This window comes from Cololabis saira, chromosome 8 (assembly GCF_033807715.1).
Source record: "Cololabis saira isolate AMF1-May2022 chromosome 8, fColSai1.1, whole genome shotgun sequence".
Classification (NCBI taxonomy): domain Eukaryota; kingdom Metazoa; phylum Chordata; class Actinopteri; order Beloniformes; family Belonidae; genus Cololabis; species Cololabis saira.
Window position 1 is genome coordinate 5919613 of NC_084594.1, and position 23272 is coordinate 5942884.

A 23272-nucleotide genomic window follows, 5' to 3' on the forward strand; every position below is an offset into this window, starting at 1 on the left:
TGAGTTGATACTTCAACTTTTTTAACTTATTTTTAAACTCTAGTATCTATACTTCTACCTGAGTAATGAATGTGAATACTGAAGACACCTCTGTATATTATTGAATGATGTCTGCCATTTATTTTAATGTTATTGTATTTTCTGAAATTGAAATAAAGTTTCACACAAAAAAAAAGACGTATTGATGAGTCACGTTGGCTGACGTAATGACATCACGAGGCGCGCTGACGTAATGACATCACGAGGCCTGTCTGTAAACGCGGAAGAAGAGACAAAAACAACAGCAGCCCTGGCTGGGCGAAGTTAGTCCAGAGAACAGAAACACAGACATTTAACAGTTCAGCGCGTTTAAAACCCTAGATATTGTTTCCACAGACTCCCAGGATGTCGTTGTTCGGTAAACTGTTCGGGAGCGGCGGTAAAGGAGGAAAGGCGCCGACTCCCCAGGAGGCGATCCAGAAACTCCGGGAGACGGAGGAGATGCTGGCCAAAAAACAGGACTTCCTGGAGAAGAAGATCGACCAGGAGCTGCTGACGGCCAAGAAGAACGGCACGAAGAACAAACGAGGTAAAGATCTATACTAAAAACAAACGAGGTAAAGATTTATAGTAAAAACAAACGAGGTAAAGATCTAGACGAAAAACAAACCAGGTAAAGATTTATACTAAAGACAAACTAGGTAAAGATTTATAGTAAAAACAAACCAGGTAAAGATTTATAGTAAAAACAAACGAGGTAAAGAACTATACTAAAAACTAACCAGGTAAAGATCTACATTAAAAACCACGTGACCTGCAGGACAAACACTAAAAAACTAGTTTTTATTATTTATTTATTATATTTGGATTTAATTAATTAAATTAATTAAATACATATTAGTTAATTAATTAAATGAATAAATATTAATTAATTAATATTTAATTTTATTTATATTTTGATAGAGTGATGTTTATATTTCCATGGGTCAAAGACGTATAAGGCCTTTGAGTAGCCCATTTTTAAAATACTTAAAATAAAGATATTTTTGGCCATTTTCCAAACATTTGAAATGTAGTGTACACATACATGTATGTGAAAACTTCAAACAAAGGTATTTTAGTGTTTTTGAACCTTTAAACCGTCATTTGGGGCGACCATTTATCTCAAAATTAATAGATTTCCATAACAAAATTTATATTTTAATAAGTATCAGTAATTAAATTAACTGTTCAAGAAAGATAGACACATTTTTCCTTTCATTTTTTGAAAACCATTTTTAAATACATTCTATCCATAAAGGCAGTGTCACCCTCTTACTTACTCTAAAATTCATAAAACTGATTTAAAATGTGTACAAGGTGTATCCACTTATGCATGCTATACCAATAATTTATATTTGAACCAAAACTGATAGACATTCAATTTTGAATTTGATACAGAATTGCCATTTGTTGGTTACCCCACATGACAGGTGGTCACCCCACATGATGCTTTCAAGTTTAATCAAATATAACAGGCTAACAGTTAGCTATATGATCTAAGCTAGCTACTTCTCACCACATTATCACTAACAAATGTACCTTCAAAATATAGATTTGCAAATAAAACGAATTATTTACAGTTTTAGGGTGGTCACCCCACATGATATCAAAATGTGACGTATACACTGCAGCAGTTAGAAAGAGGATTTATTTGTAAAGGAGAGAGAGACTACTGACCTGCAGGTTGTCTCTCTGGGACCCTCATGGAGTAACTGGCTGATGCAACATCCTCTTTGAGATGATTGTCAATATAAAAGTCCCTCAATTATATTTTTTTCATGGTCACCCCAGATGATAATTCAGACAATGAACATATTCGGACAAGATTAGTTTGTGTATTATGATTGAAATGTGTGTACAAATGTTCCATAACTTTGTCAATAAATCTAAAACACGTTTGAAAGTATGCCCAATAGGGCAAGCATTATTTTTAAATTGTTTTAATGTGATTTAAAACCAGTTGTCCAAACAGAAGTCAAGGCCGGACAGTCACCCCACATGATGTTTTCACACTTCAGATGGCAGAAAATGACCAATAACCAACATGTTTAAATAAAATAAGAGTGGGCACATGTTGAAGGAACGTATTAGACATACATGTTATATTTTTTATTCATTTTTATGTTTATTATTAGGTAAAAAGTTTCATCGGACAGAAAAAGTAAGCGTCACGTCTTTGACCCCCATATGAAATTAAAATGTGTTCTATTAATTTCTAGGGGTGTAATGATACACTAATCTCACAATACGATACACGATATTGAGGTCACGATAATGAAAACCACGTGACCTGCAGGACAAACACTAAAAAACAAGTTTTTATTATTTATTTATTATATTTGGATTTAATTTATAGATTAATTAAATGTATTAATTAAAATTAATAAAAAAAATATTGTTTGATTAAATAAATATTAAATAAATAAATAAATAAATATTAATTAATTAATATTTCATTTTATTATATTATATTTTGATAGAGTGGTGTTTATTTTTCCATATGAAATTAAAATGTATTCTATTAATTTCTAGCGGTGTAACGATACACTAATCTCACGATACGGTACGATACACGATATTGAGGTCACGATAACGATACGATATTATAGCAGTATTTTTTTAACAACCTTGAATGAGGAACATTATGACTGGAAAAAATTGTCTTTTATTTGAAAAGACACAAAATACAAAACAATGCTGTGTGCGTTTATAGTTTTATTTGGATCCCCATTAGCTGCAGCAAAACTGCAGCTATTCTTCCTGGGGTCCGACACATAATATACAATACATGACAAAAATTAAAAGCAAACCTAAAGAGGTAGAAAAGAAAAAAGGAAATTCTACTACAAAATATACTTTAGACTTCTGTCAAATAAGACCAGTGCTCCTTTTGACACTCACATTAAGGTTACAGTCATTGTTAAACATTTAGATGTAATGCATTACAATACAAAATCATACCTTCTTTAAATAGCATCAACCAGTTCAAACAGTGTATAGTCATCGACAATGCGTTTAAGTTATGATCACTTATCGTAACTTGAACCAATGACCATTTTTAGTAAACCAATAGCCATTTAATAATAACTGAGTAAGTTTTATATGTATTTATTTAAGAGATGTTTCTTTACTAATAATTTGAATTCTTTTATGCTAGTAGTTCGCTCAAAGTGTTTGGGGAGTAAGTTCCATTCATTCGTGCGTTTGCCCTATTGTTACAGTTTGTAATGCTTTATAACTGTTTAAGTTTAAGAGAAAGCCAGGCCAACCATTTTCCACAAACTGAACTAAAAGTAAATGTCAGGTTTGCATTTAGCATTTTCAGTTTCAAACAAGTACAAATATTTTGCCACAAACTGAATAGTTTCTCTCATGTATGATTTGACTTTTTTCTTTTCCAGAAATGTAACAACTAAAATTAAATAAATAAATAAACTATGAAAAGTCCTAAACTCCAAACACAACATGACTGTTATTTATCTTCTGGCAGAGCTAAGAGCTTCAGCCACATGCTCCTGAGGCCTTAAGGTGAACCCCGTTATCGTTTCATCCCGCTCCCACCTTTGAGGACGACAATCTTTACAGCATAAAAAAGATTGATTCATGCTCACCTTAGAAGTAAAAGTTTGGAGCTCAAAACCCTGCAAGAGTCCCGTGATCGGGACCGCAAAACGGTACTAGTTTCTTCTGAGCGTAGTGAAATTTTGGTCCGCTGGTCGAGGCGCGGTCGTCACGTGATCCTGCTGCACCAATAGATGTTACTAGTAAACACAATATATTAATATTAATAACCAAATATCGCGATACAGTTTGTCACCTCCACGACACGTATCGTGACGTTTTTGTATCGCGAAATTTCATGGCACGATATATTGTTACACCCCTATTAATTTCTTTTATAATCCTTGGTGGGATTGCAGAAGAGTAAGATGGATAGATTAACCTGGATTATGATTCAATTTTGGTTAACATTAATGTCACTAGTGTCAAAACATTTGGGTACCCAAATTCCTAAATACTTTATCTTATTTTTAACAGGCATATCATACAGTGAAAGGTCAGAACAGTTATGAGTACTCATGAGTTCACACGTGTCCAGATTCAGATGCTGACCTGAGGTTTGGGAGAACCGTTTAACTGTTTCTAAGGTCAATGAAATATGTTCTCTGTTTTTAAGAAAGATTGATTTGATTTGAAGATTTTATTTCAAACATGCATAAAATAGCGTACAAAAAAGTGAAAAAACAGAATACAAATTAAATGTAATTTAAATGTCTCCTTTAGAGACACCAAACACCCTTTCATAAGAATGTTAGAACAGAAGTTTGAAGGAAGAACATGAAGTCACGTGAAATGTCAACTTAGGGCCTGATTTACTAAAGGTTTGCGTGCGTAAAAACGTGTGCAAACTTGACATCACCCGCAAACCAATGTGCAAGCTGATCTACTAACAGCGTGCAAAGAGGACTGCGCCTCTCAAATGAGCAAAATAGCACACGCTGTTCATTTAGTCATTTTGCCCTGATGAATAATCAATATGGGGCGTACCCGCCAGAAAGCGCTAAATACTGGGAGGGGAAAATGCAAATAGGTTAATTTACCACACGCAATGAGATTTACCAAGCCTCAAAGTAATTGCGGGTATTGTGATTGCGTCTGTATTTAATACGTTTGAAAGGAAGGTGCTAATCTGCCCAGCATTACGCACCGATGGCTGCTGTTATTGTGGCAAGGAGGCGACATCGCCAAAATCAAAGAATACGCAGAGAGAGAGTCTTTATTCTGCTGCATGCTATTTTAAAAATGGTTGCACAAGTTTTATTAAAGGCCACTTTTTCTTTAGTTCTTCGCCTTAAATCTTGCCACCTTCTTTTAACCTCATCTGCCGTTCTTTTTGTCTTACCAACTGCATTTATTCTATCGCAGATTTTCTTCCATATTGCGTTTCTTTTGGTAATGTTTAAATGTCTTTGCTGTAATTCATGAATGTGTTTATTTGCCTCTTCCACTAATATCTCTAACTCCAACTCGTCAAATTTAATTTTGCGCTTGCAACTATCCTGCTTTCCATCCAGACTCTCCATGGCGCAAACCGTAAGACACGCAACACCTCATTTAAATACTGCTGTTTGCACCTGTTATCAATTGCCCAAGCAATCTTAGTTGATCACCCGCAAAACACACAACAGCACGTGCAAACTTTTTCAGTGCACACGCAATTTAGTACTCTTTATTTAGGATCTTAGTAAATCAGGCCCTTAGTATGTAAAATGACACCTCAAAACTGGAGCTGAATACCAACCTGAGCTTGAATAAATTAACATGGGACAAGCTTTTATTATATTCTTTTTAACATGCTTTTATGTCGGCTGGCCTTTTTTTTTCTGTGAACTGTATGGTATCGATTATTATTCACGCAAGCCCCCGGATGTGCCTCCTTTAAATTACTTTTCCACTCATTACTCATAAACACTTCTTAAGTATCCATTTTTTCTCGAAGAATAATCGTTATTGACGTAAGTAATGAAAATAAAAGTTAGTTTAATATTAAGTATGCCTTTGTGAGGTTATATACATGATTCATTTACACTTTCTTTTCATTCTTGATTAAAAACAATAGTAATTTCCATGGTAAAAAATAAAACAATAATAAAAAAAAGCATTAATGGACAATTTCCCTGCATATATATATATATATACAGAGCATAAATTAAGTTACTTTTGTTTAAAAAAAAACAAAAAAATCTTACTAAAAACTAAACATCCTAACATGACCTGGTCTTTAACCACAAATTTAAGAAAGTATTAGCCTCAAATAAGGAACTTAAGACTTAAGTTTCATTACATTTGGGTTCAAATCTAGAAGCTTTGGTATTTGTTTGTGTTTTGGTAAGATCCACTGACTTAACAAGCGAACACCCTGTACCCCTCGGTGATGGCAGTGCACCCTTTTTGCTGTGTGTTAACAAAAAATAAGAATAAGATGACAAAGAAGAGAAACTAAAACGATGTGATTCAGCCCCATAGAAGTTCACAAAAACTTGTTTGTTTCAGGGTCTCACCTGAAACAGTTTCTCACACATCAATGGTTGGAGTCCTATGAAAGAACCTCATTAGAAACAGAAACCCGCCTGCACTGTTTTTTAAAAATCTTGCTGACCAATTAATCTTTACTGTATATTTGTTTAGAATAGACAAACTACACTTCCCCGTTAGGGTGTATGTTGGACTTTTTCGTAACATTTTTAAATGAAAGACTCAATAGTGTGCTGACAATAAAACAGTGACATTTTCCCATGTTCTCACTCAGAAAATGCCAAAGATAAAGTAGTCAAAAGTTATCCAGCAGAGGTTTTTATGTACAAGCAAATTCTTCTTTATTTTTTTAGGTTCCTCAGTTTGGATCTGTTCAGCATCATTATCTCAATCTTTGTTAATCAGGATAACCAGCTGTGGTTGCAGGTAGCCCTGTAACTCTAACCATCACAAGCATTGTGAAGTCATATCCAGCTATTTTTAAAACCCCAATCTTACCTTGATTGTACATCTGTCTCCAACTGTGAAACTAGAATTTCAGCATAGTTTACTCATCACTTCCTTGTTATTATTAGCTGCAGCGTGAATGCACATTGCTTAATAACTGAATAACAATCATACCAATCCTGCTGTAATGGTAGAATCTGTGTTATACTTTCAAACCCAAATTTAACGGGTTTATAGAAGAACTTGCTATCAAAATATCTTTTTTTTTTCTCCCCTTTGTCAAAATTTGACTAAATTAGATGGTTTAAGTGCAGCGTTGATAAAATACACAGGGCAGTTTATCAATGAGATCTTTTTTCCCATATGTATTTGGTGTAATTGGTTAATTTTCCACAATGTTTTCTATTTTTGGATAGTTTTTTTTTTTTAATTTAACATTTGCAAAAAGTACAATGATTACAAATCTTCACATTATGCAATTTCACGGTGAATTATAACATATAAAGAGTATAACTCAAATAAAGAACAAAACAAAAAGCACATTATAACCAGCCAGGGGGGATGAAATTATAACAGAAAGCCAAAACATTTACATACATTTATGGTTTTGATTGCTTTTGAATTAGTAGAAAACTTAATAGAGTCCAGATACTGATTTAATTCACAATGAAAAGTTAAAAAAAGAGGGTGTTTTGTGTAAGAATTTGGATTTGTGGATGTGGAATTTTGCAAAGATAATCAACAAATTAATAATAAATGTTTCTTTTGGCTTTGTTCTAATCGGAACATGGTCAAAAACATCAAACAACACATCCTTCCAAAATAATTTGAAATTAGTTTCAATGCTTTCAGACACAAAATTACACATATCACTCCAAAAAGTTTGAACAATGGGGCACAGCCAGAATAAGTTAATCTATTTTTGGATATGATTTGATCATTATTTGTGGAAAGGATGGCTTAGTTAGTGTTAGTCAGTTAGTTAAGGTTGTCATGAGTATGGCTGGTTTTATAATTGTGACACTCTAGGTGTTACCTACTGCAGAAAACCTGCTGTATTCTTGTACTGAGGTTATAAAACGTGTCCTGGAAAGAAATGGGGATAGCAAAAGCAAGACACAAACAAAGTAACCCCATGGGAGTTGAATGGCATCTCTGTATCCTCCCTAATCTGATCATGATTTGTGTGACGTTGACTATTGAATTATGCTTCCAGAGTAGGAATAGGTCTGGTTGCTGATTTCATCTGGTCAGACTGGATCCGTCAGCTGCTGCCGGGCTCACGGTGGGCTGGCCCAGCTCCAGAGTGGGATTCTGAAGACGTCTGTGTGTTTATGTGTGTGGGAGACACTGATACGTGGTCGCCTTGAACGCTAACCGAGAGCTGGGCTCATAAATGGCAGGTTTACAAAAGACTGGAGCAGCAAAACCTCTGAATGTGAGACAAAGATCAGAAATGCATTTGAAGTATGATTACACATTTTGCATCAAAAGCAAAAAAAAAGCAAGTGAGGTATCATGTTGAATAAACCTGTTATATAATGAGGTTAGTGTCATTAAGATTAAAATCTCTCTTCCAAGAGAGACCGGGCCAAGATTTTCAATTTTCAATTCAACTAGTGATGCACCGAAATGAAAATTTGTGGCCGAAACCGAAACCGAAAATAATAATAAACACTTGGCCGAATACCGAACAATACCGAACATGGTTCTTCGCAGTTTTTCATTTATTTTGCCAATTTTTTCACCATTGCATAAATCAAATAAATTTGATTTAAGCATGCTTTTAAAAGAAAAAAATCTTTTACAAAATTACAAGGTAGAAAACATTTGTTGAACATAAAAAACTGAACATTTTTTAATTTCCCAGCATTTCTTAAATATTCCAGCAGACATTATACCAGCAAAGAACAATAACTTAAAATAAATAAATTAGCAAAATACATTTTTTGGCCATCTTTGAGCTTACGTTAGGCTTAACTGACTGAACATTGTAACATAGGCCTTAAAACAATAAAAATGCATTAAAGCGCTCAGGGTTTTTTATCATTTCAAATGATAAATCAAACTTGTAGTGCTGAAAGACTTTGCAGATGTTTCCCCTCTAGATATTTGAGCAGAACATTCATTGCAAACAGCCATTCTTGTATTATTCTTTGCCACTCTAAAATACTTCCACACTGCTGACATGTTTGCACCACTTCACTCCACGCTCTTCCACGTTTGATTTCGTCATCTAAACGCACCTGTAATAGATTGATTTATGTTGTTTTGGTTCCACCTGCTGGCGAATGTTAGGTAAAATTCTTATGTGGTTAGTTTTTGGTTGGCCAACTATTTATGTGGTGCGCAACAGTTACGGAGCGGCCAGTCTATGTCCTTATTTTACAACGCCGTTATTAATTGTTCGTTTTTTTTTTCCCACTTATTCCACCGAACACCGAAAGTGTTTTTTTGCCATTTTCGGCCGAACAATTTCGGTTACCGAACAATCGGTGCATCATTAAATTCAACTCAATTTTATTTATATAGTGTCTATAGGGCTTGGTCGTCTCGACGTCATCACCTGGCGGAGCCGCCATGTTGGATGCTATCTTAGCAACTCTTCGGACCACTGCGCACTGTGTACAGACGTGCTCCCTCTTCGTTTTGTTTTAGCCTACCGGTACTTGTAATTGTTACTTTCCGTTATTCTGTAACCATGGTAACCCGTTGCTGTGTTGTAGCTGCAGCAGCTCCACACATGCTCGGAGGCAGAACCACGGAGGTCAAGTATCTGATATAACAGAGTAAAAGAGTCGTCGGCTCGCTTGGATCGCTGCTGTAAGACAACCAAACATAACCTTCCACAGTAAACCACAAACAAACACTCACACAGACCGGGGTCGGATCAAAACACAGGTTTTTTTCCCCACTTCTCCAGCTAAACGCAGTTGCTGGCCAGCTCTCTGCGGTGCAATTAACCCCAATGTTCAGATAAAACTAGATTGTTGAGGAAAAGATATTATCAAATCAAATCAAACTTTATTTATATAGCACTTCTCATACAAATAATGCAACACAAAGTGCTTAACATAAAACAAATAAACATAAAACGTATTAATGAAAACTGAATGCCGCCTCCCCGTGTGTCCTAGTTCTAACTTTTGGTATGGTTAAAAGGCCCCGGAGGACCTCAGGGTCCGCGAGGGTCGATAGGGTAAAAGTAGTGCAGACAAATAAGAAGGCCCAAGACCGTTAAGACACTTAAAAACCAGTAAAAGAACCTTAAAATCAACCCTGAAGCGCACGGGGAGCCAATGCAGCGATTTTAAAACAGGTGTAATGTGCTCCCGCCCTCTGGTCCTCGTCAGCACGCGTGCGGCTGACTTCTGTCGTAATTGTAGATTGTACATGTTCTTTTTAGGAAGACCAGAGAGCAGGGCGTTACAATAATCTAAACGACATGAGATAAAAGCATGCGTCAGCACCTCCGTACTAGCCTGAGAGAGAAACGGGCGGACTCTGGCTATGTTCTTAAGATGGTAAAAACCGATCTTTGTTATGTTTTTAATATGTGGAATAAAAGTGAGCTCAGAGTCAAAAATCACGCCCAGATTTTTAACTGATTTTGAGGGTTTAAAATCCTGTAACTTTGGTAAAAGTTTCTCTCTCTGGACTTCGGGACCGATGAGTAAAACCTCTGTTTTGCCCTGGTTGAGCTGTAGGAAGTTTGCTGCCATCCATGACTTGATGTCTAAAATACAGTTAAAAAGGGCATCAATTGGCCCAGTGTCATCAGGAGACACGGCGATGTACAGTTGCGTATCGTCAGCATAGCTGTGGAAGCTGATGCCGTGTCTCCTGATGACGTCCCCAAAGGGCAGCATGTACAGATTAAAAAGAGTTGGACCTAAAATTGACCCTTGGGGAACCCCACACCTTATCTTATAGATTCCTGAGGATTAACTCTATTTGTAGCTTCAGAGGAAAAAAATAATCTCACGAGGAAAACAAAAATATTGCTCACGCCTCGGAGCCTCTTCAGCATAATATAGCAGTCAAAAAAGAAAAAGAAAAAAAAAGTAAGAGTAATACAAAACATGTACTGCATGTTGTACTATTATACAAATTTATTGAAACACATGGCGAGTCAAACATTTACCAAAGCAGCTGCCAAACACTCCTAAACAAGGTAGCCGAAGACGTGGGTTGTGCAGAACTGCGGCAGTAAGTCCTTATAAAGAGTGGAGCTCCGACGAGGAGATCCACTCTTTAGTAAGGATTTCATATGGATCCAAACTGTTAATAATCATTATTTTCTCCATATACCGCTCCCTGGCTTCCTTGTTTAAGGTATCCCGGTAAATTCCAGTTCCTTTCCAGCAGTTTAACATCTTTTTTTTGCGTTCCGTCTGTTCACTCGGTGCTACTCTCTGCTACTACACTGCTGTTTGTTTACACTCACGAGGCTGCCAACACGGCCGCTGCATCCCAGAATGCACCTTGGTGACCAAGCCCTATTACAACAGAAGTTGTTTCTAGGATCTTTCCAGAGACCCAGAACATGACCCCCGAGCAATTATCACATAAACATAACATAAATAATGGCAGGTAGAAACTCCCCTTTAGGAGGGGAGAAACCTGGACCAGGACCTGGATCATAAGGGGGTAGAAACCTGGACCAGGACCTGGATCATAAGGGGGAACCTCCTGCTGAAGACCAGCCAGGTGGAGCAGGAAAAGAGAACAGACAGAGAGAATGAAGAACAGAGAAAGGAGAGACACAGACACAGTGGCTAACTGGTGCACTACTGGGATTATTATAACAGATGTAGACAGCAGATACTGAGATCAGCACCATAATAGAGGGGGTTTTGCTATAATGACCTGAGGGGAATTTCCCGTGTTTGGGTTTGGTGAACCGGTGTAGTGTTTTAACCGAGCGCTGATTCACGCTGTGGGTCTCCTTCCTTTTTTTTCCCGGTACCATGTCGGCCTTGCACACAGCCGAGCAGCCGCCTCTGGATTTCCAAATATTTAGCTTTCCCATGTAATTCTTGTGAGACAAGGCTTCCTGCAGGACTCATTAAACATGGAGATTGTGGAGAGACAAGTCCTTCACCGCAGCAGCTGCCCTTCCTGGGCTAACATATGATTTTAACAGATTGAGAGAGATTTGAATAAATAGAAATACTGTATGTGGAAATCTACCTTTTTATAAAATGAGTTTCCGGTTCAAATTGTGTCAGTAATTTATCTTCTTTCTTTTAGAATTTGTCCTCAATGATACTTAAAGTGGAGGATATACTTTAGGGCAGGGATTGTCAACCGGTGGTCCGCGGCCCTCTGGTGGTCCGCGGCGGTATTGCAGGTGGTCCGTGAAATGTGTAAATGGAAAACAATAATAAAAATAAAAAATAAATAATTAAAAAATATATATTTATTCTTTAGACTCAGTTTATTTTCCATTTAATATTCATTTTTGTGAATAATTTACCCATCCAAATTATGTCAAATGAGTGAGAGTTATATATTTTTTTTCTTATTTTTATTTTCAAGCTAAATTGAAATAGAAACAAGGGGTAGGACTAAGTTTTTCAACTTCCTCCTACTTCTTTTTTGGGCATGACGGTTTATTTCCCATTGATTTTGTTTATTTATATTCTTTTTTTTGTCGTTTTGTGTAATTGTTTTTTTTTATGTATGCTCGAAATAAAGATTTAAATCAATCAGAGTGAACTTTGTAATATTATAAGCCCTCTTGGCTTCCTATTGTTCATTTTTTATTGACAGTTTTTTGTTTTGTTTTTTTTTTTATAGCAAAAGGTGCAAATAAAAATAGACACTGATGCAAATAAATAGCCTATATAGGCACATACCCTTATTTAAAAGCAAGGTGCAAAATAAAACAAACATCTCCAAAAGCAGTTGGTCCCCGAGTTGCTTCTTGGTTATAATGGTGGTCCCTGGGAGAAAACTAGTTGAAAACATCTGCTTTAGGGAATGAAACTCATCTGGGAAAAAAGGGGTATAAATCCGGCAGAATGAAGAAAAAGGCCACGCTCACACTGATTCTCAGGACTTCCTGAACTAACTTTGTCTCACCTGTTTGTCTCCGTCCAGCGGCGCTACAGGCCCTGAAGAGAAAAAAGCGCTACGAGAAGCAGCTGGCTCAGATTGACGGCACGTTGTCTACCATCGAGTTCCAGAGGGAGGCTTTGGAGAACGCCAACACAAACACAGAAGTGCTCAAGAACATGGGCTTTGCTGCCAAGGCTATGAAGGCTGCACACGAAAACATGTAAGTTATGTATGTGGTGCAGGTCGTCTCTAGATTCAGATGTGGAATCCCGCTCTTTCTGTCTCATCTTCAATGTCACGGCTGGTTTCATTCCATCTTCACCTCTTTCTGTTACTATACTTGTTTTTATTTTTCATTTGTTTTGTTTTTGGAACTTTCTCTGACTTCTGGGTGAACTTGCCAAAACATCCACTGACATTTGTTGACAACTGTCTTAAATGTTTTACACTTGTGAATTATATTTCTCACTGTAGAGGAGTGGACTCCAGATTTATATCTTTTCTTTTATATCAAACATAAGCACAACAATAAATTAATGAATGAATAAAAAATCAGAACAATACATCAATAAAATCAAAAAGAATAATAAATATTATAAATATAATAATAATAATAATAATAATAATAATAATAATAATAATAATAATAATAATAAATAAAAAACTAAATAATAAATGTACCATCATAAACAAAGTAGACGAGAATTAATAAATGTAGTAGCAAATGTGTCACGCTCAAAAGGAGGAGGAAAAAGTCAAAAAACGTATGAACTCCTACCCCTCGAACTCAATACTATTTTTTTCAGTTGGACCCTTATTAGATATGAAAGAAAAGAAAAAACGTACCTTTTTTAAATAGTTAAAGCTTAGTAAATATATATATATATATATATATATATATATATATATATATATATATATATATATATATATATATATATATATATATATATATATAATGTGTGTATAAATTGTTTAGAAATGGACTCTTATAGACGGATTCATTAAGTTAATACACACCTGAATGCTGGGTATCAGTAGACTTCCTAAAGACTTCCTACTGGATTATGCCACCACTGCCACGTCCTGTCCAGCTGGATTTGTTGCCATCGATCAGAACATGAAACCAGATCAAAACCACGTCTGGATGGTTTTTCAGATGCAGTTTAATTCAGGTTTTCAGAGACGCTTCTCAGCCTGAAGAGTCTACCTGCTCCAGTAGGGTTTATTTTTTATTTTTCATACTTATAATTTATCTTTATCGTTTACTTAGTCTGAGTTCATGTTGTGCGACTTTGAGCTGCTGTAGCACCCACATTTCCTCTCTGGGGATCAATAAAGGACTATCTTATCTTATCTTTTGTTCATAAGAGGTTTTATTTACCTAAATTTAAGACCTGAGAGCTGATGCACGAGACTAAAATCACGGATTAAGCCTAAATAAGTGTTTTATCATGGGTGAACTTAGCCTTGAATGCACCATAGAAAGAATGGGTGCGGTTGCCATGGAGATATATTTTGTGCCGCTTGCCTGGTTGAAAACCAGGATTTCTTAATCCAGGATTTCTTAATCCAGGATTTCTACCTGTTCAAGCAGCTGTCACTCCTATCAGAAACGAATCATCAACAGCTACGCGTCGCCCCCCCGTGTCTGTCTCAGTTTACAGGACTGTCTCAGAAAATTAGAATATTGTGATAAAGTTCTTTATTTTCTGTAATGCAATTTAAAAAAACTAAAATGTCATACATTCTGGATTCATTACAAATCAACTGAAATATTGCAAGCCTTTTATTATTTTAATATTGCTGATTATGGTTTACAGTTTAAGATTAAGATTCCCAGAATATTCTAATTTTTTGAGATAGGATATTTGAGTTTTCTTAATCTGTAAGTCATAATCAGCAATATTAAAATAATAAAAGGCTTGCAATATTTCAGTTGATTTGTAATGAATCCAGAATGTATGACATTTTTGTTTTTGTAATTGCATTACAGAAAATCACAATATTCTAATTTTCTGAGACATTCCTGTATTTTTGTTTTCATTTGCGTTGCTGATGTTTAGTATATTTATCTTTTAATAATTTAGCAGATGATTAGAAATGACTGAGGATTAAAAAGGTGATTTTTTGCATATATTCAATCAAGTGTTAAAATCAAAATAAAAGCGGGTGAGGTTTTGGTCTGTTAGCTGTAACATGGTCTGCCATCGGTTTATGCCGAGATATTTTTTCATTAATTGTCACATTTACGTGGCTTCTCTCTCTTTCTGTGTCTTCATCTTACAGGGATATCGATAAAGTAGATGACCTGATGGCCGACATCACGGAACAACAGGAAGTGGCTCAAGAAATCTGCGACGTCATCTCCAAACCGATCGGCTTCGGCGAAGAGTTTGACGAGGTGAGCGTGACTCTCCGGTAACCACGGCAACGTGACATCTGAGCTTCATCTAGTGCAGGGGGCAGCAACCCAAAATGTTGAAAGAGCCGTATTGGACCAAAAACACAAGAAAACTAATATGTCTGGAGTCGCAAAAAATGAAAAGTCTTGTATAAGCCTTAGAATGAAGACAACAGCCACCTGCATGGCGCCCCCTGCTGGTAGAAACGCACAATTTAAATTACATATTTGGGTTAACAAGCATGACTAAGCATAAATTACATAGAAACACCAGCAAAAATATTTAAAAAATTTAATAAATAAGGATTTAATCCAGATTTAAAGTAATTAGCCCTTCATATTGTTTAGTTTTAATATATTTTAAGGATTTAAAGTAATTAAACCTTCATTTTGTTTAGTTTTTAGATATTTTAAGGATTTTTTTAATGTTTTAATTTATTTTTTTTAATTGTAGTTTTCTGTTAATAGGTGAATTATTTAAGTTTAATCCACTTTTATTGTAAATTTTTTCATTTAATCAGAATTTAAATTACATATTTGAGTCAATGTGTAACAAACTCAGACTCAGCATATATTATATAGAAACACCAGCAACAATATTAAAACAAAAAGTTTAAATAAAAAAGTATTTAATCCGGATTTAAAGTAATTAAACCTTAATATTGTTTATTTTTTTACCTATTTTAAGGATTTGATTTTTATAGTTAGTTATTTTTCTCTTTTTCCCTTTGAAAACAATCCCTTTGGCCGTTTGTTTACAACAGCCTCCTGCCTGGCGCCCCCTGCTGGTAGAAACGGGTGTCAAAGCAATTGGACACCCTTTTCTTTTGCCTTCAATACTTTAAATCTGAAATCTGATAATCAATTCCAGTTTTTAGATCAGATGTGTGCCCGACACACGGGTGACTGCAGAATTAATTTGTGTGCCCGTGTTAACCGTTGCACGACAGGATGTTTTCCTCAGCAGGCTTGAGGAACTCAAAACTGCCAGCCTTGCAAATAAACCAGTAAGCAACAGTGGAGGAGAGTGATTGTGGTCAGATCTCAGCAATAACGGGTCCGGCCGCTTCCACTCTGTGCTCATACATTCTCCGCCTCGGTATCGTCTTGCCAACATGACAAAGCACACTTGTGTTGTTTCAGAGGACTGTCTGATCACCAGAGTAGTCTTAAACACCCAGAGCAGAAGTAGGAGGTTGGAGAAGCTGCTGTGACATATTTGATTGTGTGATCTAAACGGAGAAGACAAAGATGTAGAACCTGGAGGAGATGATAGATGTGCTGCTGGGTCTGTGGCTTATGTTTGATATCAAGTTAAAAAATGAGAGTGAAAGAAGCGTCTATAGGACTATCTCAGAAAATTAGAATATTGTGATAAAGTTCTTTATTTTCTGTAATGCAATTAAAAAAAATAAATAAATAATGTCATACATTCTGGATTCATTACAAATCAACTATTGTAAGCCTTTTATTATTTTAATATTGCTGATCATGGTTTACAGTTTAAGATTAAGATTCCCAGAATATTGTAATTTTTTGAGATAGGATATTTGAGTTTTCTTAAGCTGTAAGCCATGATCAGCAATATTAAAATAATAAAAGGCTTTTCTGAGACCGTCCTGTAGATCCCTTTTTAATTCTCTCTTCAGCCACCAGGTTTATGAACATCTGCACCTCAGAGTTGGATCATGAAACAGACAGGAACCGGTTTGGTGGTAAAAGGGGTGATGGTTGACAAACCTGATTCCTGTATTTGTGTGTTTTGTGCAGGATGAGCTGATGACGGAGCTGGAGGAGCTGGAGCAGGAAGAGCTGGACAGAAATCTCTTGGAAATCGAAGGAACAGAAGATGTTACTCTCCCCAGCGTGCCATCGACGTCGCTTCCATCCAGACCAGGTGAGACACGAGAGCTCAAAGTTTAAGGCCCAATCCCAATACACCCCCTACTTTCTACCACTAGCCCTAAAAATGAAGCCCGTAGGGCCCTTGTAATGTTCCCTAGGGATTGGGAACCACTTTCTATGTCACTGCGTGGTTTACGTTCGGGTACGTAAGCGACTGCGTAGTTACGCTTGCACATACGTCACACCATATCAGGAAGCCCAGAGCTAAAAGCTGTTTTAATTTCCGCTGTTGCGCTGTTAATATGACACTTTATTAAGTTTTAATATTTTTTCAGGCATAAAGGTAACCGTTAAGATCCCCAACCTGGGCTCAGTTCATCCAAATAAACCCTGTTAAAAATTTGCTCCGATGTTTTCGGGATGAACAGCCGCCGGCTCGGGAACTGATTTATGGTTCTGCATTAAATCGGCACAGAGCCTACGGCGTAGGCTCTGCGTTGGTGTAACGCGGAACCATAAATCAGCCTTTATTCTGGCGAGATCTGAAGATACAATGCAACAATGAGCAAGCGAGTGATTATGTACATTCACTGATGAATATTATGAAAGTAAAATATATATTTCTCGCTAGAAATGTAATCAAAATGCATTTTTATGCAGAAACTAACTCAAAATATTGATTTTATTCACTAAAAATTATAAATGTCCGCCATGTTTTTTTGGTTGATTGAGTCTGCAAATGATGACGTAAACCAGGGGTGTCAAACTAATTTTGCTTGGCGGGGCCGGATTTGACCAATTTTTTTCTCGCGGGCCGCACCCTAAAAAATAACAAAAACTGTGCGAAAATTTGTTTTAAATTTATTTTTATTTATTTTTTTCATTTTTTTTACTATTGTTATCTAATCCAATATCAATTTAGTTCATTTTAAAGGAAATATGCACTTTGTTTACACTCTAATTATGTAAAATATATTTCTTCAGGATCTTTTCTTGAAATATCTCGTTTTTTTTCAAATTATGTAAGATACTTTTAATATCATTTTACAAAGATAAACAGAAACAAGTATGTTTTTTTTATATTTCGCTTTTTTATAGAAAATTTAATTAAAAGCAAAATCTTTCTTATTACATCCGAGAGTGTTTCTTTGTGATTTACAGATTTTTCCAGTACAATTAAGTGTATTTATTTTTAAAAATTGGCGCGGATATTTACGCCAATTTTAACTGTTTTACTTTGTCACTTTTGTTGAAATTCTCAGAATAAATATCTTCTATCATCTTTTTTAGCAGTGATATTTTTCCTGCAAAAATATATAATAGTAGTCAGTTAATAAAAATAAACAACCGTCTACAAAGAAATAAAATCGGCAAATACATTATAGAAAACTGAAAAAATGTCAAACTGCTCTCTTTGTGGAATAACAATGGATTTGTAGAAGAAATATATTATGGGATATGCTGCGATTCATGGCAATTATTTATGCCTTCCTTTTTAGTAAATTAACATTTCGTTTTTTTGCATGAAAACCTCTCTCCTGCCGCACATTTGACACCCCTGACGTAAAGCATTCTGGGAATTTTTTCTGGCCCTGGGTCGCGAAGTCAGCATCTGAAATCCCTCACTGTGAAGGGCTAGATTCATACACACTAGCCCTCGTTATGTCCACTAGCCCTACATGCAAAGAGGAATTGGGACACCACTACCCTCACGGGAACGCACAAAATTTAGGGGTAGGACTGAAAAGTAGGACTAGTGTGTGTTTTGGGACTGGCCCTAACAACTGGGCTCAGAACACCATCCATCAGCTGCTTTTATGGGAAAATTTAATGTTTTATTCCTGGTTTTTTTGTTTGTTTTTTCAGCCGCCAAGAAGGAGGAAGAGGAAGACGACATGGCGGACCTGGAGGCCTGGGCGGCAAACTGAGCTGCCGGTTCTCTCCTGTCGGTCCACGCTGGCTCCAGGCTTGTGGAGGAGAGACAGGGACTCTGCTGCTCGCTCTTAAAGCCTTCACCCCCATGTTTAACCAGACCCCAAACCTCTAGTATGCACTTGTGCACACGTATGCTGACTCAGCTGGAATCAACCCGGGCTATAATCTTCTGATTTTAATGTTACAGAACGAATTTCTTTGCTCTCGCTGTGCACTCCTTTTCTTTCTCTAGGGCAAAGAGTGGAAGAAAAAGTCACTCCAAAGAGCCCGTGGTTGTATTTGGTTAAAATCCTTTGTACGAAAAGCATGAATGAGCGCGTGGGTGCATACTGCCAGGGATGGGTGTGTGGAGGAACAGGACGAGGCTCGTCTCGGGGAGAATGTCAAGCACCAACACGTGAGCGCGGGAAAAAACAAAAAACAAAGAAAAAGAACCAGAGGAGGGAGCGAGAGCCGTGTTTCTGCTTCCTGCAACTCTCCGCCACCACAACAACGACCCATCACTGCTCAATCCCAAAGCAGCAAAAGATTATATACTGTAGGATTTTCTTTCATTGAAAAGTTACTGTCAAATTATCAGACGAGGACGTGCTGTTGTATAAAGATCCAGGGTTTCATCCTTCTGTCAAGCATTTTGTTCAATCTGTCGGAAAACGTTGAGAAGAAAACGGGGAATGTGGAATTTACATAAAAATACAGAACTACCGTATTGGCCCGAATATAAGACGAACCTGATTATAAGACAATCCCCTCTTTTTCAAGTTTTCAAGTTTGAAAAAAGACTTTTTGAACACCAAATTCCATTTTATACAGAAAATAATTACAGTACATCCTTTACACCATATTTCACAGCCGCTTTGCAATTGTTTCACCATCTGTGATGGCCACGCGCCGCACCGACATCATAATTTCTCCCCAGCTGCCGGTTCACCTGCCGATCTTCCACCCACTTTTCTCCAGATTGTCGCAACGTTTCTCCATTTTCTGTTATCTCTTCTCTTGTTTTCTTCTCTTTTCTTTCTCCGCTATTTTTTATTTTTCTTCTTCGTGACAGGGGGTCGCTTTAAAGATATCTGGCGCCATCTAGCGTTGTGAATGTACGGTGGCCGAGACCCGCCATTGCTGAAAATAAAAGTAACGCTGCAAACAGAAAAAAACGCTGCTGCAAATAAAATAAACGCTTAGCAAATAAAAGAAATGCTGCAAACAAAAAGAAACGCCGCTCCAAATAAAAGAAACGATGCAAATAAAATAAAAAAACGACACAAATAAATAAGCCACAACGGAAGTGAATTACCGGGGACTATTTTTGTCGATGCACCGGTGTTGCACATTAAAAATGACACATAGCGACGTTGAAAACTAACCTTTTCATTTATTTTCTCGTTCGTTCTTCTTCTTATTCCTCGCTCTCCTTATTTCTTCCTTTTCACTTACGTCCTCTTCGTCGTCTTCTTCTCCTCTCACGTAAAAAACACCGGTGCATCAGCAAAAATAGTCCCCGGTAATTCACTTCTGTTGTGGCTTTTGTTTTGTGGCTTTTTATTTGCGTAGTTTTTTTTTTTATTTGCAGCTGCGTTTGTTTTTATTTTCAGCGTTTATTTTATTTGCAAAGCGTTTATTTTATTTGCAGCGGCGTTTCTTTTTATTTGCAGCGTTTCTTTAATTTTCCGCATTGTCTAGACCCCGAATGTAAGACGACCCCCTACTTTTTCAGTCTTATTTTAATGCAAAAAAACACTGTCTTATATTCGGGCCAATACGGTTTTATTGTGACATGATTAACTTCTGCAAAAAAAAAATGGTTATAATTTCCCTTTTGTTATCCCTCCAAGGCATCAGGTGATCCCTGAAATATCTCCATGGCTCCCGTTTAAAGTCCTGAACTTTCCCCTTTTTTTTTTTTTTAGAGCGCCGATCACTTTTATTTGAAGTTTGGATGTAAACCTACGTTTCATCCGTTGACAATCGGGCGGGAAGAGCGAGCTGAAACCTGCGGGGCTGCAGGTGGCTGTCGTGGTTAAGTGGCTCTCAGATAGGAATGGCTGCTCCTCCCTCCCCCAGAGCGCTCCCTTAATACCCATTAGAAACGATACACGTCCCTCACGGGTGTTGCCGTTGAGAGACGCGGGTTAGGTTGTGTCACGTAGCGAATGAGGTGCTAAAACCCTGGTCTCTGCTGCTTCCCCATCGGCCACGACCACACTATTTTCCTGATCCTCTCCGGCTTGTGTGGCGTGGAGCGGCGGCCCGTCCCTGCGCTGCCCAGTCGCTCGCTCCCATTCGTGCGTTAACCCGTCATCGAGGAGGGTCCGTGGACTTCGCGGCCATCCGTTTTTTGTTTTGAAATGACACAATAAAAATAGAGAAATAATCCAAAATAATCCCGGTTTTTGTTTTGATAATAAAAAACGAAAAATTATGCATTATCCGTTATCCTGCTGTCTTTCAGTGTGGTAGGGTTGATGAACTCTTCTCAACATCTTACCTACTCTGCCCTCAGATGCTTTTACTCCTTTTGTGGACAGATATCCAGTCATGATTTTTCGGCATTTTTTTTTTGGGTGGGGGGCAGTATGTTAGAGTTCAGTACATGTTATTGATTGGATGCTGCTTTTTTTTGGACGCTGCAGCTGAACGGACTGTCACAACATCACTGCAGTTTCGTGACGGATTGAAGACAGATTACAGATTAAACTCATGTTTCACTCCCAGGTTTCACATTTGATTTATTTTCTGTTTCAACATTAAAAAAATCTAAAACTGTTAATTTTCAATCTGATCAAAGAAGAAAAGAACCAGAAACAACTTTCATCATTTATTAGATTTTCAAACACATCAATGAAATAGGATAACGGATAATGGATAACGATCCGTTTTCCGTTTTTTATTATCAAAAAAAAAAGGGGGAAACTGATTATTTTGGATTATTTCTCTATTTTTATTGTCATTTCAAAACAAAAAACGGATGTCCGCGAAGTACACGGACCGAGGAGGCTGAAGTTGAGATGACTCGTGCCTGAAACCTGCATCCCGCCTGTAGCATAGCAGTGGCGAGATGGGAGAGAATCCTACACGACGTGTGTGTGTGAGTGTGTGTGTTTCTGCCTTTTGAAGAAGTAGCTGCTTGTCCAAATTTATTCAGCCTGAGATGGGAAGTTTCTGCAAATGCATTTGACTCTATGATTGCGTGAGGAGCTGTGGATGTATTTATTCCTCGTTGGTCTTCCTGATTAAGATCCCGGTGTGCCGGAGCTCGTCCGACGCACCAAACAGTTGTCCACTTGAATTTTCACATGACTTTAAAAGAAGAAGAAGCAAGCAAATGTAAAACTTCACCCCAATCCAGAAAAAAAAAAAAACATTATATTGTTTCTTACTTTTTCTATATACCTCAGATATCATTCATGCTCTTTCTGCCTGTACAGAAATACATTGTAAGGGTTGGACGCTGGTTATTCTCCATGTTGTAGCCATCTGACTGTTGCTGATGTGGGGTTATCTAAATAAAACTGGGATTCAGTACAATGTTGGGGCTGGAATGACTTTTACTTTCACCCCTCTGTTGAGTTGTCTGATGTTCAGGCTGCTTTGTGATCATATTGTGGACTTTATTCATGATTCATCCGTTGCACCATCCAGCATCGTCACCGCTTAGTTCAGTCACGCTGATCCAGTTAATCCAGCTGTGCAGGAAATGTTGCCCCGATCCAAGTTACGGGTTTTCTTATTTAACTTTTCAAATGTGAGCTGCATAACATTAATGCACATAATCTCTTGAAGTAAAAGAAAGTGTTCATGTAACCTAAAAAACTGAAATGTGCTGTATAGTCCTCTAAAAGGTGACTGGATTTACGCTTAACGTTTAATAAACTATTTCAGCTGTAGATACAAACAGATCAAATGGAAACATGCAGGTAGACCAAACAGAATATTACCACCTTAACAGAAGAAAGGGAAGTCATAATGAATCTGCATCTTTCCATGAATTAAAACTTAAGCGGGGGCACGGTGGTGCAGCTGGTAGTGCAGCGGTCTCACAGCAAGAAGGTCCTGGGTTCAATTCCCGCCGGGGGACGCTGTGGGCGTTAGTTCCCCCATGACTTCAGTGCCCACACCCTGGGTGGGGTTGGCGAAAGGATCTTTCTGTGTGGAGTTTGCATGTTCTCCCTGTGTTCCCTTGGGTAGCTAATGTGAGCTACCCTCACAAAAACATGCACACAGTCCTGGGCTCTACTGCCCCCTCTGGCCAACCGGGGCGCCAGATGGGGTGGGGAGGATCCGGCCGGAATAACGTGATCCTTCCACGCACTACGTTCGGCCGGAGAAGCCCCACCCTGTCTGGTGAGAAGATGCGGCCTGCTCACTCCTCAGGTTGGTAGAGGATGGCAATGCCCAGGACTGTCACTTAGGTAGGAGCACGGGGTGGTAAAAATGGGAAAAAACCGGGATAAAAATATATAAAAAAAAAACAAAAACAAAAAAACCTTAAGCATTTAAACGTTTCTTCAGGAAAAAGAA

At 37.4% G+C, this 23272-nt stretch overlaps 1 protein-coding gene across 1 annotated transcript; it reads left to right on the plus strand.

Annotated features, from left to right (window-relative positions):
• The first annotated feature begins 239 nt into the window (after window positions 1–239).
• Window positions 240–22279, plus strand: LOC133448258 (charged multivesicular body protein 4b-like). The gene is made up of 5 exons (XM_061726621.1): window positions 240–568; window positions 12610–12787; window positions 14857–14971; window positions 16742–16868; window positions 18683–22279. The coding sequence occupies exons 1-5, from the start codon at window positions 385–387 to the stop codon at window positions 18742–18744; spliced, it is 666 nt and encodes a 221-aa protein (XP_061582605.1). The 5' UTR covers window positions 240–384; the 3' UTR covers window positions 18745–22279.
• The last annotated feature ends 993 nt before the right edge of the window (window positions 22280–23272 follow it).